Source organism: Peromyscus leucopus, chromosome 3 (assembly GCF_004664715.2).
Source record: "Peromyscus leucopus breed LL Stock chromosome 3, UCI_PerLeu_2.1, whole genome shotgun sequence".
NCBI classification, from domain to species: domain Eukaryota; kingdom Metazoa; phylum Chordata; class Mammalia; order Rodentia; family Cricetidae; genus Peromyscus; species Peromyscus leucopus.
The window spans coordinates 102422379-102448397 of NC_051065.1; the positions used below are offsets into that span (position 1 = coordinate 102422379).

Consider the following 26019-nt stretch of genomic DNA (forward strand, 5'->3'; position numbering starts at 1 on the left):
ATGAGTTTTGTCCTAAAATATAAACATTATAAATAACAAATAATACAGGTTTAATAAATAGAATATATTTGATAAGCATGGTTTATAAATTCCTAAATTCTACTCGTGTTAACAATAACTAACTTAAAGATGTATCTCTAGACTGTCTTTGCTAACTTTGTTATTCTTTATCTATTTGGATAAACTGAGCCATACAAAAAACTGCAATATGGTAAGAAGTTGCACTATAAAAGAATTGAGAAAATAATGTTCCCAATCTTTCTTTGGCTATATTTATTGTTTTGCAAGATTCCTAGTTCATCTATGGACTGCATTTATGGTCTAAAGTTTTATTTTTATACTTATATAAATATATTTTTATATTTATATAAAGTTCTATATTTTAATTTCAATTAAATATTCAACTCAAATTAAAAAAAAAAAAAATGGGACCTTGAGTGGGACAAACTATCCCTTGGAGCCCAGATGCCACCGTGTGCTGTCGCTGCACAGAGCAGCTGTGTGGGAGAGTCGAGGGGCCCTCATGCCACACAGGAAATGGCCTGGGTATCCTTGAGACAATGATTCTATCCAGCGTGGGTTCCAGGGAAATGGGAGGCTTCTGTCTTTGATTATGTGCCTGCAATAGGATCCAGAATGAGGCCAGGTCCGGAGTGAGAGAACCTCTGGTGGAGAGCAAGAAGACAAGAGAAAAGGTCTCCCGCAGCTATAAACGTGTCCAGAACCAACCAACAGACCCTACAAGGACGATGTCTCCTTATGTCAGTACAAGGTCAAGGGTCAAGTCCATCCCCACTCTTTCTCGCTGATGAAGGCTGTTCACTTCAGCCCTCCAGCTGCATTACCTGATGAAGTGCTCTGAGGAGCTGACAGCTGTAAGAGAACACAAACAGCGGAACTAACATACGGCCATTGGCTGTATTTGGGAGTTCATTACACTTCACATTCAAGGATGAAGATGGAATCTAAAGATTTTAACACCTTGAAATAAGTGATTGAATGCACTTGTTGGGGCGAAAGTAGTTCAGAGAAGGCCGGTTAACACCATGTGGCTTTAGTGAAGTCAATAAAACAAGAATTTGTGAAGCAGAAGATAAACTATGAAGTGGGAAGCAAGGGACCGAGGACAATTAATGAAGCATGAAACAACGAGGAGATAGTTGAAGGTACCGCAAGAAGCAATGCAGAGCAGGACTGGCCATGCAGAAAGTGAAGTTGCCAAGGCGTGCTTGAAGAGGCATGACTGAGAGGAAATGTAGTCAGATGGAAGCCACGAGGGGGAGACGATAACAAGTGACAGGCAGAGACACCCAGGGCCAGATATTTCTAGTTGCTGAAGTACATTCTGGAAAAACCGTTTAAAGACTTAATGGAAGATGACATTTCTGACTTAAGGAAAGCCTGAAAATACAGATTGGATAGGTCCTTCAACTAAGAATCAAATTTGGTGATTTATTGGAAAGAGACTAATATGTAGACATTTTTCTGGTTAGAAATTAATTTTCAAGACAAAAGAAGAAAGAAAACACAGGCGACCCACAAGGGCTCTCGAACACTAAATGCAAAGAATTGTGATTGCTAAAATTCATCTCTTATAATGGATAAAATTATTTTTTTGGTGTCATTTGCAAGTGAAGAAAACATGAAAATATTTTTCAGATATAGATTGTTCTAGAAAGGGGAGTTGTTTTGTTCTGTTTTGTTTTAATGAAAATCCTAAAAATGAATCAAGATTTACAGAAACATTTAAACTGTAATGTTGTTGCATAAAAGAAATGAGGCTGTGTGTGTGTGTGGGGGGGGTGCACCTGTGATTGCCCTCTCAGAAGGCTGTGCCAGGAGGACTGAGAACTCAAGGCTGGTCTGGGCTGTACAGCTAGACCTAACTATTGAGCTAACTAATAATTAAATAGCCATGACCATGGAAGCCTTTTAAGGAAACGAGTCTCACAGATATTTTCAATGTTGAGTTGATAATCACATCAACTAACAAGAGAAGTCTATCATGAGAAAGAAAATGTGAGTCTTTGGGGGGAAAGCTGACGCCACATCTAAATTTAAAATACTTGGAGATAATGACCACCTCGCTGAAAAGTGTCCAAAGTAGAGGCAGTTCATCTAAAGACAGTTTGAGGAACTTTCCCAAGAAAGTATTCCCAGACTAAAATTGTGAGGGAGGAGCTTAGAATACTAATGGTGGTGAAGTATATGATGAGTGTGTGTGTGTGTGTGTGTGTGTGTGTGTGTGTATGTGTGTGTGTGTGTACATGAGCACATGTATATCTGACATTGATTCCTAGGAAGAGAACATATTTATCAATAGTACAACAAATAACCAAATAAACATAGTAGAAGACATTTTTTCCGAGAGATTGGTTTCTTCTGTCTGTGACTCACCAAGCACTCTGCCAAATTAATTTTTAAATGGTCCTCAGATTACTTGATCTTAGACAAATTCTTAAAGCATATAATAAGTAGAAAGAGTCTACAACTTATGAAAAGAGAAGACAACAGATTTCCCTACTCCTCCAAAAAAGTAAGACTTAGATTGACAATTTTTTTTTTTGCTCTACAACATCAATTGCTCTAAAAATCTCAGTAATTATAGCTCTTGAGAGAATGTGGTTTTTAAATTCCTCAGCTAGCCTTCTCAGACATGTAGTTTTCAAAATATGTGCCATGCATGGGTCCCCACTGAAAAGATTACTTGAAGAAATTGGTATCAAAATGAAAATATATTTTCATATTTAAAATAAGGTGTAAAAAAAAAGACACAATCCAAAGTAACAGAAGTATATACCGGTCCTAACAATGTTATCAATGAGATTATGGAGCAAAATGCAAGATTTGGTTCATTTTCAAAGGAGAAAATACACATTTTTTTTTTTTTTATCTAAAATAACCAGAATTCCTCTTACTGAATTTACAAAAGCTAATAAGTGTTGTTGGCTTCTTGCTCCCATCCCCTGCCACCTACTTGGGTCAGAGAGAGAACACCCGACGTTTTGATGATAATTACCCTGTGTTATAGGTTGGTCCCCCCCACACAAGACCCTTTCAACTGAGATGCTCTACCTTTCATAAGTGCATTTCCTCGAGGGAGACCAGGCGAGTGAGGTCCTTTGGTTTTGGACACATTGGCTCGTACGAAGTTTGTCATGTCCTCAAGGACTAAGAGATTTCTGTGCAGAACTCTCACGGATGACACAGGCGAGGATGGGTATCTTTTCAGTTTGTTTAGGAAGCAGGCATCTACTGAAGATAGCGTGACCAGGGACAACACTTCCTACCAATTCTGAATAAAAATCTTGAATCCTAAATTTAAAATATCAACGAGATAACAGTGTAGTTAGTCTAACAATAGGATCCTGAACCCTGATGAAGTCACAGGTTGCACACTGTGTTGACTTTTACAGAATGTGCCAAGATGGCTTCTGCTTGTGTGAAGATGGAAACCATGGCATCTTCTTGTCTGAATCTGAAAGACATCTCTGAATACTTACACATTCTGAAGACAGGATATGAATAATGATTAATGAGGTTGTTTTAATAAATGTATTCTAAACCCTATACCCCACAGAGAATACACTTTCCTTTCAAATACCCATGAAATATGTATTAGGTCGCAGAGATTGCCTCACGGATCCCAAGGCACAATGTTCCCCATCCACAGTCTCAGCAACAAAGAACAGGAAATGAGCAGCAAAGCACCTCAGAACTTCAGCTGTGAGGAAGATATTTATGATTTTTATATCATCATGCCGTGGGGAAGACAAGACAATAAGTAAAAAACAGAAAAGAAAAGAAAGAAAGGAAGAAAGAAAGGAAAGGAAAGGAAAGGAAAGGAAAGGAAAGGAAAGGAAAGGAAAGGAAAGAAGGAAGGATGGAGAAAGTGGCTGTCTAGAACAGAGGTTGGCAATTGATGGCCCAGTCCCTGTTTTTCTAAATAAAATTTTGTTGTAGCACAATCACATTCATTTGTTAGGACTCAATTTGGTTACATTTATGCTAAAAAAAAAAAATGAGTTGTTGACATGGAGATCGTATGTCACCCCTCAGGGGGCCTAAAATAGTTACTGTCTGGCTCTTCACAGAAGAGGTTAACTGACCCTTGAACTAAGAAACATTTGAAACCCAGTAGGAATGTGCAAAGAGTATCCTTACTGAGGTGGCTTTCTGGGTGTTTGCCTGCATGGTTGGGGCCCGTGCCCTCTGTGAGAGGGGCTGGCATTTGACCACATGCTCTGTCTGCTATTACCATCTTGAAATTCTTAATAACTTTCCCACAAGGGCCCTGAGTTTTCGTTCTGCACTATCCCAACTGCTAACAAAGGAAACCAAAGGAACAATAAGTGTTTCTGAGTTCTGTGGTTTATTACTAAAAACATAAAACTGTAATGAAATCTTTGGTCCTCCCATGTCCCACACTCTGCCTGACACAGTTCTGTGAGGTGGGTGCCCGGTAAGGGGTGGGGCACTTGCCCCCTTTAGACCCCATATGACTTCTCCTTCTTAGCATCTGCTCTCCTTTATTCTGAGGTTCTCAGGGAGCAAGGGGGAGGCTCCATCAAACTGCCTCTCTCGGGTGCCCATTTCTTAAGCAAGTGATGGAGAGAGGACCACTTTCTGTGCAATTGCCAGAAAGAAATGCACTGCAGAAATTCACATCTTCTTCTCTACTATGTGTAAACGACTCTGTACAAAAGTGCTCGACTTCTCAGTGCTATAAAAATGAAAAGGAATGGAAACCAGCCGGTGTGCAAAGCAACGACTTCCTACTACTGTCTGATGCTTCTGGAGCATAGAGAAGAAGCAGACGTGACAGATGGTGTGGGCAATGCTATTTAAGGAAATGAAAAAGTGGTCATAAGCGAAGAGAGCAGGGTCCCTGGCCTTGGTGTTCATGCCTGGAAGCAGTTTGCTGCGGGGGGGCAATGCCCACGTCTGACTGTGAGGGAGGTGTATGGTGGGCAGTGCCTGTGTCTGGCTGTGGGGGGAGATGTGTGGTGGGCAGTGCCTGTGTCTGGCTGTGGGGGAGGTGTGGTGGGCGTGTCGTTGGCTGTGGGGGGAGTGTGGTGGGCGGTGCCGTGTCGGCTGTGGGGGTGGTGGGGGCGGTGCCTGTGTCTGGCTGTGGTGGGAGATGTGTGGTGGCAGTGCTGTGTCTGGCTGTGGGGGGAGATGTGTGGTGGGCAGTGCCTGTGTCTGGCTGTGGGGGGAGATGTGTGGTGGGCAGTGCCTGTGTCTGGCTGTGGGGGGAGATGTGTGGTGGGCAGTGCCTGTGTCTGGCTGTGGGGGGAGGTGAGCCTCACAACGGTCTACCTTTTGCTTATCTTCCATGCCTGCATTTCTGACAGTGAACAAGTTGCTTTGATGATGCTGTATTTAAAATCCTGTCTGTGGACCCTCAGTGTATGTCACTTCCCCTCAAGTAACAACGGTCCATAGCAGCAATCTCTTGGGTGACATGGGTCCGTCCCTTTTTAGCCTCCTAGGGAATGCATTGCAGCTCTCATGGAATCATCTCTGAAACTGTAGAGCGTGAGAAATGGATCCAAGGTCATGAAGTTCAGCCACTGAAGCACCTTTTAACACAATTTAAGACTTTCTAAGAATGTGACTTTCGTGTTGAATTTGTGCTCAAACTACCAGTAGTTCATATAAAAACTGTGTGTTAGCTTTTTTTGGTTGTGTGCATGTGTGTGTACATTCATGTGTGGGTGCATGTGATGTGGTGCATGCTCATGTGTGTCAGAATGTGTGTGCATACATGTGTGATTGTGTGTACATGCACTTTAGTGTAGCTGGAAGTTTTCCTGTGTCCTGCCTGGCATGCGGTCAGAACAAATCTCTCTTACCAGCCCCATAGCCGCTTGGACCCAAGAAAACACACAGAGGCTTATATTATTTTTAAACTATGGCCATGGCAGGCTTCTTTTTATCTAGTTTTTATATCTTAAATTAACCCATTTTTATAAATCTATACTTTGCCACATGGCTCATGGCTTACTGGTACCTTTACATCTTGCTTCTTTTGGCAGTGGCTGGCAGTCTCTCCCCTCCTATCTCTCCAATTAGAATGCCCTGCCTAACCTTATTCTGCCTCACCATTGGCCAAACAGCTTTATTTATCAACCAATCAGAGCAACTCATTTTTCAATGCATACAGAATGATATCACCCCTCATTTCCCCTTTTCTTTCTATTTAAAAGGAAGGTTTTAACTTAATATAGCAAAATTATGTACAACAAAACAGTTAACAAGCAAAAATTGTAGTTATAATATCTAGTCTGTTTGTATTTGGCAAAATTAAAGAAGATATTGCATCTATCCTATATTTGTGAGTTTAAGGTTTCATATCTACCTTATCTCTTATCATAACCAAGGAAAACCATAATTATAACTATCTAGTCTTCAACTACATCAAAGACCCCAGAAGGATAGAATATTATCTAAGTAAACAGGAAGAGCATTATAAGCAACTTCCAAAAAATCTAGAATGACAGAGACAGCTTTCTGCCTGAACAGTTATCCAAAGTTCCTCTGCAACATTGGAGCATCCATATTCAGCCCATAGGCCTAAAGTCTCTCAGTCACTTTTCTCTGTGTCCTGTAGAATGTCTTGCAGTTTTTTCTGTAAAGCAGGAACCTGAAAGACCATTTTGCCTTGTAAAGTTCAGTGGTCACCTTCCTATGGGTCCTGTATGTCCAGTTTATACAACATTTTTTCAAACAGTCCAGGCAAGACCAGTTTCTTGCCCAAATGGCTAACTTTTGTCATGAAGAAGATAAACTCCATGTGGAGTGTCTTTGATGCCCATCTTCCTTCTTGAAGTAAATCAGTGCTGCCAGGAGCAGACGTGTCTCAATGTCCAGGAAAGTCTAAGTTTTTAAAACACTTTAAGTGTCATATTTTGTAGGTCTTTGAAGTGTTTGAAGATTACCTACCTAACTGAATTATGTCTATGTATACCTAGAAAACTTAACATGACTATAAGTTTGACTATCATAGAAGACTAATTGTTAATCTGTATTTTTAAATTATCCATTACAATTTAAATGAGTTACATAAACATAATACCTTAAACAAGAGTAGAAATATACATAGAGCATAACAAAATTAACTTTAAATTTGTATCAATAAACTAAAATCTATACCAATGTAAAACATTTTAAGCAAGTTGCTCTTTAAAAGTAGGTTCAATAATCCACCCTTTTATCCTATCATATCTATATCCTATATTTCCATATCATATCCCCCTTTCTTCTTTTAGAAAGATATTCACTATGAACAATAACAATTGGTAACCAACAACCTAAACAAAGACAAACACCCATAATCCATTTTTTTGGGGGAATGTGGACATAGTTTTCTAGGCTACTTCCTGCTGAATTTGGGCACTGTTAATCTTATGGGGACACAAAGAAAATTTTAGGATTATGGAAGTCCTGACTGGATTAGTCTGTGAGGCTGTATTTTTTGAGCCAGTTGTCTTGAAGTTGATTTTGGATGTTGGATGATCTAAACCATGGTGTCACTGGAGACCTTTCAGGGGGTCTTGGCTGGTCAAACCATATTCTCCTGGAAGCAATCCATAGGTTCTCATCTTCTGTGGAAACAAAAACAAAACCTCTCTTCCAAAGCAACATATCCTTAGACATAGATTTTGAAATCAAGATATCTTTAAAATATTACATATTGATTTAACTCAGCAGCTTTTAAAATCAAATGTCTCTCTGCAGTTAAAATCCCAAAGACAAAATAATCCAGATTCTCTGTGTAATATCCATCTTTATGTGGCTTATTTTTTGTTTGTTTGTTTGTTTCCAAGACAGTGTTTCTCTGTGTAATTTTGGTATCTGTCCTGGATCTTGCTCTGTAGACTAGAATGGCCTAGAACTCACAGAGATCTGCCTGACTCTGCCTCTCTTTATTGTCTTTTTAAAGACTTTTTTTTTAAAAAAAAAAAAAACTATTTCTTTATATAACTGTTTATGTTTCTTTTCCTCTCTCTTCCAAGCCTACATACATCATAAACCATTTAGAGATTTATTAAGTCTGAATCTGACTTACTGTGAATCTATTGCTTTAAACTATAGAATGAGCAGCTTTGGCTGCTGGCTCTGCCCACCTCAGCTTCCCAACATGGAGGAACTACATTTATAGCCAGGTCTGGGAACCATGCTCACTGCAGACTCTGGGAAGTAGTGGATTTATGCTTCTATCCAGCAGCATATAGCCAAGAAACCTCTTTTTTTCCTTTTTTTTAAGTAGCAAAAGCTATATCCATCACGTACCATGTTGCATGGCTTGAAGAAACCTCTGTGTAACTCATTGGGAATCCACCATTCTGTAGCTCTAGCCTGCATGCCATGAACCCGCCACAGCCAGGGGACATACCATTGTACCAAGGCCCACCATGAGCGACATGAATTAGGAAGGTGCTCTTAGCTACATTTATAATCTCTTCTTAAGCTCTCTCAGGTTTTAGGTGGAAACTCCTGTACCACATTGGGCGCCATTTGTAGTCAGTTTTCCTGTGTCTCGCCTGGCCCGTGGTCAGGACAAATCTCCCTCACCCACTGGTCCCGCAGGTGCTCGGACCCAAATAAACACACACAGGCTAATATTGTTTTCAAACTATGGCCATGGCCATAGTTCTTATATCTTAAATTAACCCATTTCTATAACTCTATGCTTTGTCACACGGTTTGTGGCTTACCAGTATCCTTACATCTTGCTTCTTCTGGCAGTGGCTGGCAGCATCTCCCCTGCTCTGTCCTCTTCCTTCCTCTCTCCTCTTTAGAATGTTCCGCCTAACCTTATTCTGCCTCACCATTGGCCAAAAGCTTTTTATCAACCAATCAGAGCAACACATTTTCACAGCATACAGAATGACATCGCCCATCACTTTAGTGTGTGTGTGTGTTGTGTGTATGTATTTGTGTGCTGTGTGTTGTGTGTGCATGTATTTGTGTGCTGTGTGTATATGTGACTGTGTGGCATGTGTGTATGTGGTCTGTGTGAGTGTGTGGTGTACGTGTGTGGTCTGTGTGGGTGTATGGTGTGTGTATGCATGCATGTCTAAGTGTTATGTATGTGAGTGTGCTTATGTGTGCATGCATGTGTGAGTACGTGTGTGATGTGAGTGTTCATGTGTGGTGTGCGTATATGTGTGTGTGTGCTTGTGTGTGCTTGTGAATATGCATGTGTGTATGTTGGAAAGGCAGAGTGGAGGAGAGGGAAGTACCTCTCTGGTTCAGATGTCTTCTGAATCATGATCCACAGAAAAATCCTGATAACCCGACACAGCATCAGTACGGTACTTGCCATTGACCAGTTCCCTACAGCATTGCTCTCAACAGCACATTCTGGTTTTTCAGTCTTATTTTGTTTCATTTCTTTGAGGGGGAAAAAAAAGGTAGGCAGTGTCCCAATAGCTGATTTCCCAACTCCCTAACTGCATTCAGCAGGGTTAGCGTCATTATTTTCAAAGCCAGCTGGACTGAGGGGAAGTCACGTGGCAGTAGGGAGAAGCTGAGCATCATGGCTGGTAGAGGCTTCACAGAACCAGATGGAGCAGGATGGGCATCCCGAGACAAAGGACAAAGGCAGGTGCTCAGTGGCGTGGTTTGGATCTGAACTGGTGTCTGCAGAAGTTGGAGTAGAAGCGCCAGTCAGCAAGGTCCAGAAGGAGACTGGGCTGTGGACTCAGAAAACAGCCAAGAAGACCTGGGCCGCAATGGGCTCCAGCGTCCTAGGGTTTACAAAGAGGAGAGAGAAGAGGGTGGAGAGAGATCGGGAGAGAGTACACAGTGGCAAGTGGACTTTGGCACTAATTTTGGGTCCACTCAATGTCCCTGAAGCTACTGAACATATCCATACCCACCCAGGACTGTCTGGGGACCCAAGAGGGTCACTGACATCAATGACTCAAACCAGAAGGGGCTAAGGATAGATGAGGCCTGACCATCTTGTAATCTCTATCTTAGCTGCTCTGCTCTCCCAGAGTCAGAGGTCAATGGTGGTGGATCCAGCCACATGCTTGCTTGCCTGCCTTTTTCATTATACTCTGGTTGCTTGTATAGCAAATGTGTTTTCTAAGGCATTTAACCACAGGGGGCTTAGACACTCTCAGAAACAGAAAAGAATGCAGTTGTTCAGAAAACAGGTGGATAAAATTTGGGACTCTGCTTTTGGCCCTCCTCTCTGCATATTAATCCTTGGAAGTGACTGGCTGTCACCTGAGGGCAATGTCAGGTTGTTCCTTACAGAATCCCTCACAGAGTGAGTCAAATATTTCTTGACTTCTGATCATATTTCAAATGCCGGAGACAAACTAGAAACAAAAATAAGTAAGGAGCCTTGGAACTGCCCTCAGCAGTGATCACTGTTAGGGACTTAGATTGGACATCAGGGGCGTTCCCTCCCTGAGAAGCCCACCCCAGTAGATACTGGAAGAGGGAGGGCACTGATCTTAGCTCTGATTGGATCCCAAGTGTACCAAGTGAATCTTCAAACAGAGAGTTCATTCTGTAATTCTGACTCCAAGCAGAATTCCTAGACAGTTATTTTAATTCCAAATTTTGATGAAGTTTGTACTTGTAGAATGAAAAGACACAAAATACCCAGAAGAGACCCTTCTTTAGTCCCGATACTACTCAAACCCACCAAGTTTGGTAGAAAAACATCTTTTGGTACTGTTTACATTTGGGTTTAGGAGGAAGTTTTTGTTTCTACCTTGTAGCATGGGTAGCAATGGCAAGGTTAGTCCAACACAGCTAAGTTTAGGTACTAACTCTTAAACAGACAAACGTGACCTGAGATATCATATGAGATTAACAACACCCAGTTGTGTGGAGAAAAGCCAAACGTGAATACATGCTGCTATTTTCCCAGCAAACACTTGGCTTCTCCTTGTTGGGATCAGGAATCTGCTTCTGAGCTCAGAGTGAGAGTGGCCACGTCTGAGCTACCAGGGGTCAGTTATGCCGGAAGTAGCCAGGCTCTGTGGCAGTTTCAAACTGGAAAATCCGTCAAAAGACCAAGGGCAGATGTCCAGCAGGCAGCCTGTAAGGTCAAAGAATCTGCATTTTCCGCTACTGGAGAGGCAGGAGTCCGTCCCACCTCCCTCCCACTCCTGGGTCCTCCTGAGTATTTTCCAGAAGAAGGGAGGAGGAAGGACAGAATGCTAAGCTGTGAGCACTTGGGTGGGTGGCGAGGTAGGGAGGCTGTGGCACCAGGCAGGCCAGCCTCCTGAATGTGAGTTTGCATTCAGCTAGGGTTGTTAGGTGTGAAACCCGTTGTTACACAGTGTGCTGAAGGGCGCCTCTCTCTGGAGCCTGAATCTTTACTCTCACTGTGGCCAAGTGTGGTGGTATTGTGTTCCCCAAAATATTGTGCACCCTAATAAACTTATCTGGGGTCAGAGACAGAACAGCCACTAGATACAAAGGCTAGAAAATGATGGCACTCACACCTTTAATCCTAGCATTCCAGAGATAGAAATTCCTCTGGATCTCTGTGAGTTCAAGGCCATATTGGAAACAGCCAAGCATGGTGACACACACCTTTAATCCCAGAAAGCAAGTCTTTAATCCCAGGGAGTGGTGGTAGAAAGCAGAAAGATATATAAGGTGTGAGGACCAGAAACTAGAAGCATTTGGCTGGTTAGGCATTTGTCTGGTTAAGCATTTGGCTGGTTAAGCATTCAGGCTTTTGAGCAGCAATTCAGCTGAGACCCATTCTGGATGAGGACTCAGAAGCCTCCAGTCTGAGGAGACAAGACCAGCTGAGGATCTGGCGAGGTGAGGTAGCTGTGGCTTGTTCTGTCTCTCTGATCTTCCAGCTTCACCCCAAGAACTGGCCTCAAGTTTGATCTTATTAATAAGAACTTTTAAGATTCATGCTACCATCGAGTTCCTCACAGAGGTTTGTGTTAAGGTGACACACTGGAAAGACTCCCTGGGGTCCATGGTTTAGTGGTCATTCCTGTCAGGAGGCTTGAGAAGTGGTGGAGAAAGCGTTTTGTCTAGAAGACGGGCTCAGTGGGGGGGGGACAGAAAAGGGTAGGTGGTGTAAAAAATGAACAAAAATACGTACGTGTATGAAATTTTCACATAATTAAGGAACTAAATTTAAAAAAAAATAAAAGGCCTAGAATAATAATCACCAAAACCAAGAAAAAGAAAGGGAAAGAAAACACTCTACTTCATAGCATAGGGTTGGTACACACACAGCTCGAGGGCAAGACCAGCATCCCAAGGTCCCTTTGAGAGCCCTGTCCTCAGTGACTAAGCCTGTTAGACAGGGTCCATTCCTCCCTCAGTGCCTAGCTGAGCAAGCTTTTAACACCTGACTGTGGGGACAGCCCAGACCCTGAGAATAGTGGTACCCCCTTTTTTCTGCTTTTGTGTCTTGTGTACAGTATACACCTATGTCCTTTGGGAGACCTTGTTACCAGTATGTGGTCTTTAAGTACAGATCTGTGGTGTACTGTATCGCTTTCGTTTAAGTGGGACAAACTGAGCATTTCTGAATGCAATGAAATGGAACAGAAAAACAAATTCTCTTTAAAGAGATGGGACACACCAACTGAAATGAGAATCCTTAGTCAAGAGAACTGGCTGCTCTTGTAGAGGACCAGGGCTCAGTTCCCAGCACCCACATGATGGCTCACAACTCCAGCTCCAGGGGATCTGCTGCCCTCTTCTGGCTTCCATAGGTATATAGCACACATGTGGTGAACTTAACATACATGCAGGCAAACACTTATACACATAAAATAAAAACAAATAATTCTTTTTTTTAAAAGAATCTTCTGTAACGAGGGGGCTGGAGAGATGGCTCAGCTCAGGGGTTAAAGGTGCTCAGCTTTCTTCTAGAGGACCCCGGGTCAGCTCCCAGCACCCTCTTCTGTGAACTCACCACCTCCTGTAAGTCCAGCTCAGATCCAGGGAATCTGATGCCCTCTCTTGGTCTCAGATTGCCCTGCATGCATATGTATACACCACACACATATCACACACACACACACACACACACACACACACACACACACACGCATACATGCATGGGCACACATGCGCACAAACATGTACACGCATGTCTGCACACACATGTACCCACATAACACACAGGAATAAATAAATAAATGTAATCAGACACTGGTGGAAAACTTTTGCAATACAAAGTGTCAGAACAGAAAGCAAACTACAGCCTCATCTATCAGAAGGGCAGGCAGGCTGGGGCTCTGCTGGGCAGATCCGCTTATGAAAGGGAAAGGCATAACAAATTTGAGTAAACAAGGGCCAAGATAGTCCCACTGTGAGAGCCTGCGCATGAGCACTGTGGGGAAAGCAGGCAGAATCAAGGTGATGGGAACAAGATCATAAAACGATATCAGATTCAGGAGATTAAAAAAAAAAACTTTCCAAGTCTAAAATCCCACAACTGCATATTTTCAGAGAACTGATTTCCCTCTCTTCTGTTCTTCTCATTCCCTTTTGATATAGTGAGAGGTGGAGCCATTTTCTTCTCCTGTTCATTAATCTGAATAACCACAGTAGATTCAAAAGGTTTTCCTGCGTGTCTAACTCCCAGTGCTTTCTTAAAATAAATTCCACCAATTGATTGATTATTATTTAGGAAACCTGCTGAATTCATTTCTCTAATAATTTACTTAAAAATTCTGCAGATATCTGTATTCGTAAATCTAAGACTTGGTGTATCATTTGTCTAGCCAATGTCGTAGTCAGGGTTTCTATTGTTGTGAAGAGACATGGTGACCACGGCAGCTCTTATAGAAGAAGACATCTAATGGGTCTGGATTACAGTTCAGAGGTTTAGTCGTTATTGTCACAGCAGGAAGCATGGCAGCACACAGGCAGACATGGTGCTGGAGAAGGACCTGAGAGTTCTACATCTGGATCTGCAGGCAGCAGGAAGAGAGTGTGACATTGAGCCTGGCTTGAGCATCTGAAACCTCAAAGCCCAACCCCAGTAACACACTTCCTCCAACAAGCCACAGCTCCCAATAGTGCCTCATGGGGGCCACTTTCATTTAATCCACCACGGTCAGTTTGCTGATTTTATTCGACAGAATTGGAATAGAGTCTCTTACAGGAGTGCACAAATAACAGTGCCATGGAGATCTGGAGCCAGCTTGTGATCCGAGCCCTGGGTTTTTGGTTTGTCTGCTTACTTCCTTGTAAGAGTTTGGAGTGGAGGGCGGGGTGGCAAGGGGAGATGGAGTTGGAGGAATTCTTCAAACATTTGGAAACAGCCTTATAGATAATTTCCAAATTTATACCAATTCCAGGTAATGAATGAACCCAGCTAATGGGCTGAATCTGCATAGAATAGTAGACAGAGAACATGGCACAGAGTGCTAACGGCATGTCGCTCTGTCCCGTAGGTCAGGAAGTGTGCTCCACCACTGGAATGAAATCTACTACTTCGTGGAGCAGCTGGCTCACAGATTCATCAGGTGAGTGTCGCTCCAGTCACATCTCTCGTGGCTGATGGCGAGTCCAGCCCACTTACTACTCCAGTAGCTCCCAGACACTGTGGGAATGTACACTGAGTGGACTTGTGGGTAAGGTGTCACAAATTGCTAGGTGACCAGCTCATGTCAGTTTGCTTACACCCCTTCTGATTTTAATATGAACACACCACAGCCCCAAGCAAGTCATGACTGGTCACATGACTCCTGCATCCTCTCTCTGTGGGCTTGACCTCGTCTTCCCAAACAGGTTTGAGCATAGTCACTATGAACTGTGGAGGTGCTACTTAAGGACATCCACTAGTAAAGGAGGGGACATCCTCTGTGGGCTCACACAGCTTTCATGGATGCGACTGCACCACGTTGTCAAGGTCTTTGGTGCAGCTGGTGTGAGCATCGTGAGGGATGATGCAATGCCCCGGTGGTAGACGGTCTCCATGGAGACCAATGTGAGTGAGCACAAAACTCTTCAGTCCATTTTTCTAGCACAGGATCCTCTGAGGCCAGGGCAATGGCACAGTCTCCTCTCATACCTAGTTACCGAGCAACATGCTCTTACCTCCCTAACAGGAAAGCAAGGGCGGCAGGTGGCCTTGAATCTGCAGCAGGAATCACCTAAACCCAGGTGACTTAGGAAAGTAGGTGCTAAGAGGACAGCATGGAGAGGAAGTACAGGCAAGGAGAGAGACGGGGTGTGTGTGATGTTAACAAGCATTTAGACAAATCATTGAACTTCAGAGTGATAGAAGAGACTTCCCAGTCTAGCCTGAGAGCGTTCAGGAGCCTCGTGTTGAAAAGCTTTGGTGAGAAACTTCTGCCTCTTGGATCATTTCAAAGTCTTTTTTGTTATGGAGCCAAGCATCCTCTCCTGCACTCTCACCCAGTGACCCTTTCAAGTGACATAAAGCACATCTATGTCCAAGTCCTTGACAGCTCCTGTTCTGTCTCTACTTGCTGTCCTCATCTCTCCCTCTGAGCACAGGAGCCCAGTGGAAAAGGATCCAGCTGGGCTGGATGAATTTTGAATCCAAGCTCCCTGTGCAACCCCAAGCAATTGGCTTAACCTTGGCTGAACCTGAGGTCCAGAAAAGGAACATACAAAGAGAACGTGTGTGTGTGTGTGTGTGTGTGTGTGTGTGTGTGTGTGTACGTGCGCGCGCTCGCTCACTCGGGCGCGCGCTCGATCACCCAGCATCTGCGTGGAAGTGGGCCTCCAGCACTGTCTGCCAGGCCCGTCAGCAGTTCCATACTCTTCACTCTATTAGACTCAAAGACGCGGGTGAAGCCACTGAGCAAACACTTATGTCAGTCTCCTGCTTCACAGATGAAGAAAGAAAGCAACGAGGACCATCTCCTTAGCTTACCCAAAGACCTCAAGGTGCTTCCCTATGGCCTCCTTCCTCTGGGTTCTTTCCTGTGGACTTTGTGTCACACTTCTTGTCTACTGTGACAAACCCCTCACCTAGAAGGAGGGAAGTTTACTCGGGCTCACAGTTGCAGCGGTCTCGTGCCGTGCTCCCTCCACTGTCCCCAGACTGTGGTGACGTGGTGATGTATTGTGTATCACATAAAGCTTGCCTGAGGATCAGAGGACGGAGCCAGCCATTAGATTAAACATAGAGAACAGACACTGGTGGTACACACCTTTAATCCTAGCACCTGCGAGGCAGAGATCCGTCTGGATCTCTGGGAGTTCAAAGCCACCCTGGACTACATGAGATTGATTCAGTCTAGGAGAGAAACAGGGTCAGGCAGTGGTGGCACACACCTTTAATCCCAGCACTTGAGATCTCATGCCTTTGCTGCCAGTATTTGTAAGCACACAAGCCCTTAATCACAGCACTAGGAAGGAAGTGAAATGGCTGGTGGAGAAAGGCATATAAGGTGTGAGGAGACAGGAACAAGAGCCCTTTTCAACTGAGGACTCAGAGGCTTTCAGTCAGAGGATTCATAGAGATAGGATCTGGCCTTACATTCAGCTTGAGGATTTGGTAGTGGTGAGAAGTTTCTCTGGTGGCTTGTTCCTTTGTCTCTCTGATCTTTCAGCATTTGCCCCAATATCTGGCTCCAGGTTTTTATTGTAAGACCAATTAGGATTCATGCAACATGGTGAGGTAGAGCTTCCTGGCCCAAGCGTGTGGTGTAGCAACACTGCTTGCCTTATCGTGGACAGGAAGCAGAGGCAGCATCAGGCAAGGACTGGAGACCTGGTAGAACTTCAAGGGAACACCCCCAGTTACCCTCTTCCTTTACCTAGGTTCCACCTTCCACAGTTTCCCTATCTCTTAACAGACTGTCCAAATGTTGAATCCATTAATCTACTGAGCCATCAATGAAGGTAGAGTCTCATGATCCAATCTAATCACTTCTCTGAAGCCCCACCTCAGAACATTGCTTGCATCAGCTTTAAAACAAGCTTTTCAGGGAGATGCCTCATATCCAGACCATAGCAGACTCCTCATGTGCAGGGGCCAAGTTGTCACTGAGTTTTGTTTCTGCAATAGCCCAAGGGCTGTTGGCAGTGCCAGGTACACTCTTGAATAAGTGGAGGAAAAAATAGTATTGTCAACCAATGGTGCTGGGAAAACTGGATAGCTACGTGTTGAAGAATGAAACTAGATCCATATCTCTCACCCTGAATAAAAATAAACTCCAAGTGGATCAAGGACCTCAACTGAAGATTTGAAACTCTGAAACCACTGCAAGATACAGGTATAGACAAGGACTTTCTGCACAAGACTCTAGTTACTCAGGAGATAAGACAGATAATTAACCAATGGGGCCTTGTGAAATGTAAAAGCTTTTGAACAGCAAAGGAAACTGTCAATCAAGTTAAGAAGCAATCAGTAGAATCAGATAAAGCCTTTGCCAGCTACATGTCTGAAGGAGGAGTAACATCCAAAGCCTAGAAATAACTCAAAATTTAATCAACAAGAAAAAGAGTTCTCAAAAAAAAAAAAAATGACACCAGGGAAATACAAATCAAAACTACTTTGAAACTCCACGTCATTCTAGTTGGAGTGGCCATTACCAAGAAAACAAATGCTGGTGAGGATGTGTGGAAGGGAGAATCCTCATATACTGTTGTGGGAGGGTAAACTGATGCAGCTAGTGTGGAAATCAGTGGGAGTTTCTCAAAAAGCTGAACGGGTGATTTTATTTATTCCTTAAATAGAATACTGTGGGACAGAGGGAACCCATACAATAATGGTGGTTGATACTAGCATAAATATGTCACTGCGGCTGAAGAGGATCCTTCTGAGTTGAAATCCTTTCATCTCCCTTTATTCTGACTCCCACAGTTCTTACTCTTTACCATTTCCTTGAACTCCAGACCTACACTTCATATCTATCACTCTCAGAAAATAGCCCCATTTCCTGGTCACTAAGAGCCTTGAGGGAAGTCAGAGCCTTCTGTGAAGACACAGGTTGGTGCCCCACTGGTTGACCAGTTGGCCTTCCCATGAGAGCCCTGCAGGCAGCAGCTAGTTGCCAAGCCCTGTGCAGATTGCCAGTGCTTCTTGCCATTCCTCAGGTGAGACTGCCTGTTACCCAGAGAGTGAATTTTACACTGGAAACTTTTGAGTACTGAATAAGTCATGTAGCCACTGAGCAGAAGAGACTCTCTGTGGCCCAGCAGGCCCTCCTCCCTCAAGAAGGAACTAAGTGAACAGTGATCTTTCCGAGAGATGTTGTCAGACTTAAATCACGGGATTCCCCATTTCATAGACACGCTGTAGACAAGCCCCCTTTTGGGAAGTCCTGGATTGGGATGGAGTTCATCTTTCTTACTGTAACATATCCACTCAGTTTCCAGTGAGAAGGGAGACACAGCAGGCACCGTCAGTTCAGAGCTTCAAGTTGGCCATTGGCTAAACTCTTGCCGCATCCTCTGGGACTCCGATTAAGGTGGTTCCTCAGCTCTGGGAGCTGAGACACAAAGATAAAAACAGAAGGAAGCGGGAAGGGACCAGCATGCTCCAGGTGTTCTGTCTGACCTAATGGTTTCTCTCCTTTCCAGCCCTCAGCTAAGGATGTCCTTCATCGTCTTCTCCACTCGAGGGACAACCTTAATGAAGCTAACTGAGGACAGGTAAGGAAACTTCACTTATGTCCTTTCAAAGTCTGTCTTCCCAAATAGCCCTGAGACTTGTGCCGCCTGGTGTCTCGGTGGTCCATCACTCTCTTAATTGGAGCCTTGACCTTTGTATCTGGACATTCTGCGGGCTCACTCGGCAGTGACTTCTGATGACATTTCCTGACATTGGGGAAATGTTTAAATGACTAGACCATGTTGAGATGAACCTTGCCTTTGAATGTTAACTCCATCTGCTGAGTTGGAACAGAATGTTGTTGGCAAATGAGGTTCTATGGGGATTGTGTTTTTGCCCATTTGAATTAGATTTCTTTTGTAAACTAGAGTTTCAGAAATGCAATAAACCCTCCACCGGGGAGGTAAGAGCCGGAAATGTATCCCTGTGTGATTACCAGGGATGGGAATAGTAAAGGAAAGTTGTGGCACTAAATAAATTTTAGTCAAGTATGGGAAAATGTCAGTTTTTACAAATATTCTCTGGGATTTAACCATATTCCACTCCACACATGAAGACCATTGGTGACGGACACATGCCATTTATTCATAGTTATCATGAGGCATGGGAAGGGCAAAGGATAACTTCTTGCATTCGTATCACTGAGTACTTTTTCTGAAAACCGTGGTGTGGTCCACACGAGGGAAGCACTGTAGGGACATGCGATTCTTAATGACTTAATACAGGTGTATTGGGCAAAGAAATGGAAGAGGGGCAAGGGTTGAGCCATCTTTGTGTTGCACTAACAAAATACCACAGACTTGGTTCTTTATAAAGAGAAGAGGTTTATTTAGCTCACATTTCTAGAGAGTCAGGTGTATATGCCAGCATCTAGACATCAGATGTGACACATGGCATGACAGCAGCAGAGACCATATGGTGAGATGGGACCCAGAGAGTCAAGGGCTAGGCCCACTCCTCATACAGTTCAGGTGGTAAAGAGTCTGGGCCCTGCAACAGCTACTTTAACCTCAAGAGTCATCCTCCGGTGACACAGCTACTTCCCCCAGGCCCTACCTCCTAGCTGCTGGCTCTCAGTGGGCCACACTGAGGACCATGTGTCCAGTTCACAGTCCCCAAGCCAGACCATAGCAAGTGTAGGAAGGGCTGGAAGACTTCAGCTGGTAACACCCTTTTATAGAGATTAGAATTAACAAGCTTTCTAGCTCAGACCAGCAAGTCTAAGCCAGTGCCCATGACTCTCCATACCCGTGTTTCCCATCTATAACTCCACTTTCAAGTCTTCCTCTCTCAGCATGCATACTGCTGAGATGCCCAGAAACCCCATTTTAAAAGTGGATGTCATTCCTTCTTCACAGAAGAAGGAAGACCATGCCTTCTTCCCATGGACACCAAACAGAACCCAGCTTAGGCCCAGGCTCCACTGTTCCCCTCTCCTTGCATCTTCTCTTAAAGTGAGAACCCTGAAGTCCAAGAAGCCTCCTTCAGGGTTGACCAGGCACTTTAAGAAGCTCTGAGGAAGGACCTGGCCTTGTGTGAGAGCCGTGACCCTGCTTGGTCTTTATATGCCATCCTTCAGCAGGTCTGGCTTCTGCTCAGAGAAGGGGCAATGAACAAAAAGTCTAGCTGATCCTGCCACACCCCTGTCTTCAACACTAGGCCAGGTGCCGAGGCACACAGCTAAGACAGTGACGTGGCTCACAGAGTCAGCCATGGTTTCTTTGGTCACTGGCTCGGCTCCTTACATGGATAAGAAGAAACTCTGGAGCTAATCCAAGCCTGTGGGTGCTAAGCATCCTTGTAGGGGGTGCCTGCATCATCAGTCCCAAATGAGAACCAGATCTCACCTGTCCTTCACATCCTGTGGGAACTATGGCATCCTGGTGTCGCTTCACGCAGTTACTCTTTGGATGTGTCTGTGTGACCAAGAGGTCAAGTGCATGCAGTTCCTGTAGACGCTGTAAGCTGTTGCCACGGCTGCTAGGCAGCGGGCCAGGGCAGGTGAGAGATGGATAAACACCATCAGAGTGCCAAGCTGACAGCGTTCCTCTCAGTCTACTTGGATTCTAATTGTGCCTTAACTTCGTTACCTCTGGTTTCTTTAGCACCCCTACTCTGCTCCAGTCAGCCTTTAATGCTGAAGGCTGTGAGTCTCCTGTGGTGACTCACCCAGTCTTACCATGTACAGAGGAGACAAGTGATCACTCTCAGATGCCCTAGGGAGGCAGGCTGTAAATCGGATTTTTTGATCCGTTTCCGACTTGTCTTACAGTGATTTGTTGGGTACAGGAATCTCCATCTTTTTCTTCTTTACGATATCCCTCTGAAACAGTAAAGGTCGCATTGTTATATCCTGTGTGTATCTGAGGAAGTTTATAGAGTTTTAAAAGAAACTTGTTAAAATAAAAAGATGTAAAATGCTCAATTTGCAGATGTGAGGACCTGAGTTTGGAGCTCCAAATCCATGTTAACAAGGCAGACTGGCTGAATGTGCCTCTTATCCCAGCCATGGTGGGACGGGATGAGGGAACAGGCAGATTACCTGGAAGTTCAGCACCCAGCTAGCCAGCCGGCTCAGCTAAGCTATAAACCTGTGAGATCCATTCTCAGGAAGCAACCTGAGGGTGAACACACACTCACACACACTCGCACACATACTGTGTACATGCACACCCATGCCTACACTTGAACACACACACTCCCACACAAAATAACAGGGCATCAGTCAGGAAAGATTCTCATTTTAACAAGCTGAAAAAAAATGTGTTCATTGAAAAACATAATATTAAAGAAATATTTACAATGTATTCTGATATGTTCTCAGGATCCAAAATGCATACAGGGAAAACTAGGGTGATATTGAAGACATAAAATAAAGTACAGTGTGCTGAGGCGCAGTAAAGGAGCCAGAATGAGAACGATGACATGTTCTTCTCTGGTTCCTCGTGGTGTGTCATTTAAGTTCGTACTCTGTGTGTAGCTGCAGCAGTGGTTCATTCTAACCACTGCTAAGGGTTCTCATCTTCAGTTCTCAGCAGTTTGGTTACGATGTGGGGGGTCTGGGCAGCGCTCATTGAGTCTGTAAATTCTTGTCTTTCACTAGAATTGGCAAGTTTACAACCCAGCTGCACGAGTTGTCTGTAACATTCACGTTCTCCTCTTTCTGGGAATCCCACGGTGCAGGTGAAGACATCTCCATGTCACTCCACACGGCCCTGACGTTGGGTCAGATCTGTCCCAGTCCTTCTCTCTGTTCTCAGTGGATGATTTCTGCTGTTCCATCTCCTGGGTCAGTGGTCCCTCCCTCCATCATCTTCCTTCAGCCATTGAGCTTTCCTGCGTAATTCTTAATAACAGATACTTACTTTCTCCGTTCTAAAATTTCCATTTGGTTCCCTGTGAAACTTTCATGACTCAGTCAAGTATTGTTTCATCTTCATCCCCGGTGTCTGGGTGACCTCACAGGGTGGTCACTGTAACTGCTGTCAGGTCTGTCACCATTCTAGACTCTCGGGATTGGCGTCACAATCACCGTTCCCCATGAGAGCTGAGCACACATTTTTAGGTGCATTCAATTTGTTAAGTAAGTTTTTAGAGTGTAGCTTTACTTTTATGTTGCTTAACTCTTGGGTTTTTTTTGGTTTTTTTCTTGTTTTCTTTGCTTCAGTTCGCTGTAATCCGGGTTCAGGCCACTCCTGTATCTCTAGTGTGGACAGAAGTTTCGATGTCCTCTCAGTTAATGAACACTTACCCAGGCTGTATTGGATCTAGTCCTGTGCGGCACAGGGGTGACCTGAGACCTCCAGCTTCGGGCACTCAATTGGGAGCCTCCTTCTGCAGCCTCTCCAGAATCACCCCAAGAATCTAGCAAAAAAGGGGGTGTCTGTTGTCATTTGGGTCAGATAGACTGCCAAGAGGTAGCCCACTTCTGAGGCAAAGCCAGAGTAGGGGGGCCTCTCCCCAGGATTCCCAGACACCTCAGCCACCACCACACCATCAAACTTGTCCTCAGGTTAAAAGAAAAGAGGAAGTAAAAATACGGAACTCACTTGTGTGGGCCGCCTTTGGGGTTTCGACTCCCCACAGCTTTGTTCACTTTCTAGGCCTTCCCATGTGCTGTTCTGTGGCAGGCCGTGGCGGGCAGGCCGTGGCAGGCCGTGGCAGGCCGTGGCAGGCTGCAGAAGGCTTAGGCTTTCCTTCCCTTTCACAAATGAGGACACTGAGGTTCCGGAAGTTCCGGTGAGGTCCAGTAACAGGCCAATGGCAGAACTCGTTTCTGACCTCTGGATTCTGAACCTGGTTGAGTCAGAGCCTGTGTCAGATCATGTCCCCTTCCATGGTTTCTCGGCTTCCCCAGTTTAAACAAGCCAGATCTGCAGGCTACTTCATTAGCATAGCAGAGTGTAGAACGCTGACCAAAGTATTGTTATAATACGGCAGTGCTGTGTGAACTACTGCAGATGAGTCCCTGGAAACTCCCAGTCTTAATCATGACTTGACCTGAAACACTTCAAATGTTTTATTGTCTATCTGTGAGCTCCTGTCCGAGGAGTCTAACTAGCACTTTAACAGAAATCCAGAGAGTTGATGGGTTTAACCAGGTCTGTTAACATGGTCGTATATCTTTTCTTTGTCTTTACATACCATGGGAGTAGAAGCCATTAAAAAGATTTTAAAATGCTGGCTGATGTTCATATTTCTGGTTGTATTTGGTTATGGTGTGTTCTTTTCATGTGGAGGAGAATTCTGTTTTCTGTATATTATTCAGAAAGTTAGCATTCTTATTCATAATTGTTCCATTATTACTACTTTTGCTTATGGCAATTTGCATGTTTTACTTTAAGTTTTCCACAAGTTATTACTGTGTAAGGTATGGGGCCAACATCTGACATTTCCCCTGTGCTGGGAACCGCTTTTTCCAGCCTTTTAACCAGCCACGTAAAAGTGGCCTGCGTGGACTTGGGCACTGCTTTCTGCTCTGCTATGGCTCCATTTTGTTTTCCTCCAGTTCTACACTCAAACCACATTGTTTTAATTAGTTTCAACATCTGGAGGACCGGTCTTTCCTCATTTCTAATATTGAGCAAAAATCTCCTTGGTCTTTGGTGGATTTTTCCAACCATGTGCTTTTAGATTTCTTTTTTCTAGTGTTCCAAGTATCCTTGGGGTTTTCGTCTGAGTTGTCTGAAAGGCCTGGCCCTGGCACCGATGGTGCTGAGTTCTTGCTCCCCAGTACTCAGTGTTATTTACGGGTGCTTATCACTTCTGTGTTGTGTCCTCTAGGAAGGTTTTGTTCTTTTCCTCAGTTGTATTCAATGTTAATGCTTTACCCACTGTGAGCGGAACATCTCCTCTTACATCACTTCGGTTGTTAGTGTTGACATAAAATGCTTGTAGGGGCATCCATGGGACTTCAACATGGACAATCAGTAGTTCAGCCCATGACTCCAGAAGTAGCTTAAGAAATAACATTGGGGCGGGGGGTTACTAGTTTTTACAGAATGTTTCTTCTGTCTTCTCTGTCTCCGTCTCTCTCTGCCCCCTCCCCACCCCCGCTCTGCCTCTCTCCTTCTCTTGGGTACTGGGGATGAAACCCAGGGCTTGGACATGCTAGCTAACTGTTCTATCACTGAGCCACATGCCCAGCCCTGTACAGTTGTTCACACACACACACACACACACACACACACACACACACACACACACACATCATTTTAATGAAATATTTTATTAGTTCTAACTTTCTCAGTTACCTAATGGTTTATTTCTTAAATTTATAAATACTTATGTTTTATACATTTTTAAAATTTTATGATTCATTATTTTATATTACCATTATGAGTTCTCATTCCCTCTCTTTCACCCTTTTCTGTCATCTTGAGATGAAGGGGATTTTTTTTGGTATCTTTTCTTAATAATAAAAGCTGCTGTTGATGTAAATCGAACTTCAGATCTGTTGAAGTTGATGTTCCTTCTCACTGATGTGTCTTGTTCTGAATGCTAACTTCTGACTCATTTGTAGGCATAACTTTAGTCTTGTTAGGTAATGATTCGGGAAGGTGTTTCCCACGTGATTGTTGTTTACCCTTCCCTCAGTTTTCAGAATCATTTTTTTTTCAAAGAAAACAATTAGGATAATTTACTTCGGGGCGTTAGTTTCTGGTTTTATTAGTGTTGCTGATGGACTGCCATGCAATCCATGTGCTATACCCTCCTCCCCCAAACCCTGGGATGTTCTTCCCCAGAAGTTTTTGGGACATTTTTCTTTATCTCAAATATTTAAAAAAAAATTATTAACATGATACATCTGGGTATGAGTCAACTCATTGATTCTGTAAGTGACTTTGTATAGTATCTAAGCCATTCTATCTGAAACTTGAACTTCTCCAACTTAACACTTTTTTCTCCTATTATTTATCATTACACTCCTTTGATTTGCTAATTAGCATTCTGACCTGCTCAAGCTTTCTTTTATGTTCTAAGTATGTGTTTAGTCTGTCTTTTTTTTTTTCATTGTGTGTATGTGTGCGTCTGTGTGTGTGCACATGAATGTAAAGATCAGGGAGAGACACTGGGTGTCTTTGTCCATTTTGCTCCAGCACTTTTTATTTAAATTTGTTGAGATTCTTTTTGTTTTTATGTGTATGGGTTTGAGACAGGCCCTTTCATTAAACCTGGAGCTGATTGATTCAGCTAGTCTGACTAGCCAAAGAGCCCCAGGCAATCCTGTCTGTCTCTGCCTTCACAGCACTGGGATTACAGGTGCATGGCAACATGCCTGGCTTTGTGCTTGCTGGGGTTTGAACTTGGGTCCTGATGCTTACATGGCGGGCACTTCCACACCTGAGTCACTCCAGTCCCAGTCCATGGTTTTATTGATGCTCTCTCAGCATGTTTCAGCCTGGTCCTGCAGTCACCACGTCATTGTTTGACTTTTTTTTGTGTGCACTTTTTCCTTTGCATTTTTTCATCTCTGTGAATGCTTTTCTATCCCTAACCTTCCATTTTAGAGACATGGTACCTTCATCATCAGTAGGGACTGGGATATTTCACATGTGTACCTCCGTTTTTTCCTGTGAGTTTATGTCACCGATCCCTAAAATTGGCTCTTATCTTCCTGGCTGCTGAGCCCAGAGAGGGAGAGAAGGGATTGGAATCAACTGAGTTTTCATCACTGAAAATGTTAGGATCACAAGATAAAGAAATCTGTGAATAGAGAAGTAATGTTTTTAAATGCACACGCCCTGCCCCTTGAGTAGAGACGCTGCAGTCATCCCGAAGAAGGACGAAGCAGATGCCAGAAGCAGAGGGTCTGGTGCCACCGGCAGGTCACTGAGTTAGGGTTCCCTGCCACACACTGCAGGGTGGCTGGGTAGGGTTCCCCGCCCCACCTACCACTGGGTGACTGAGTTGAATCTAGCCTGTGGCCCACCACGGGGCAGCTGGGTTAGGAATCTTCTCCTGGC

At 44.0% G+C, this 26019-nt stretch overlaps 1 protein-coding gene across 1 annotated transcript in view; it reads left to right on the plus strand.

The window, feature by feature from the left end:
• The window catches only part of Antxr1 (ANTXR cell adhesion molecule 1), a 200140-nt gene that overhangs the window by 14086 nt on the left and 160035 nt on the right, over positions 1-26019 (plus strand). Inside the window, 2 exon segments of the mRNA XM_028853686.2 lie at positions 14415-14486; positions 18523-18594. Coding sequence (XP_028709519.1) covers positions 14415-14486; positions 18523-18594 — 144 coding nt within the window.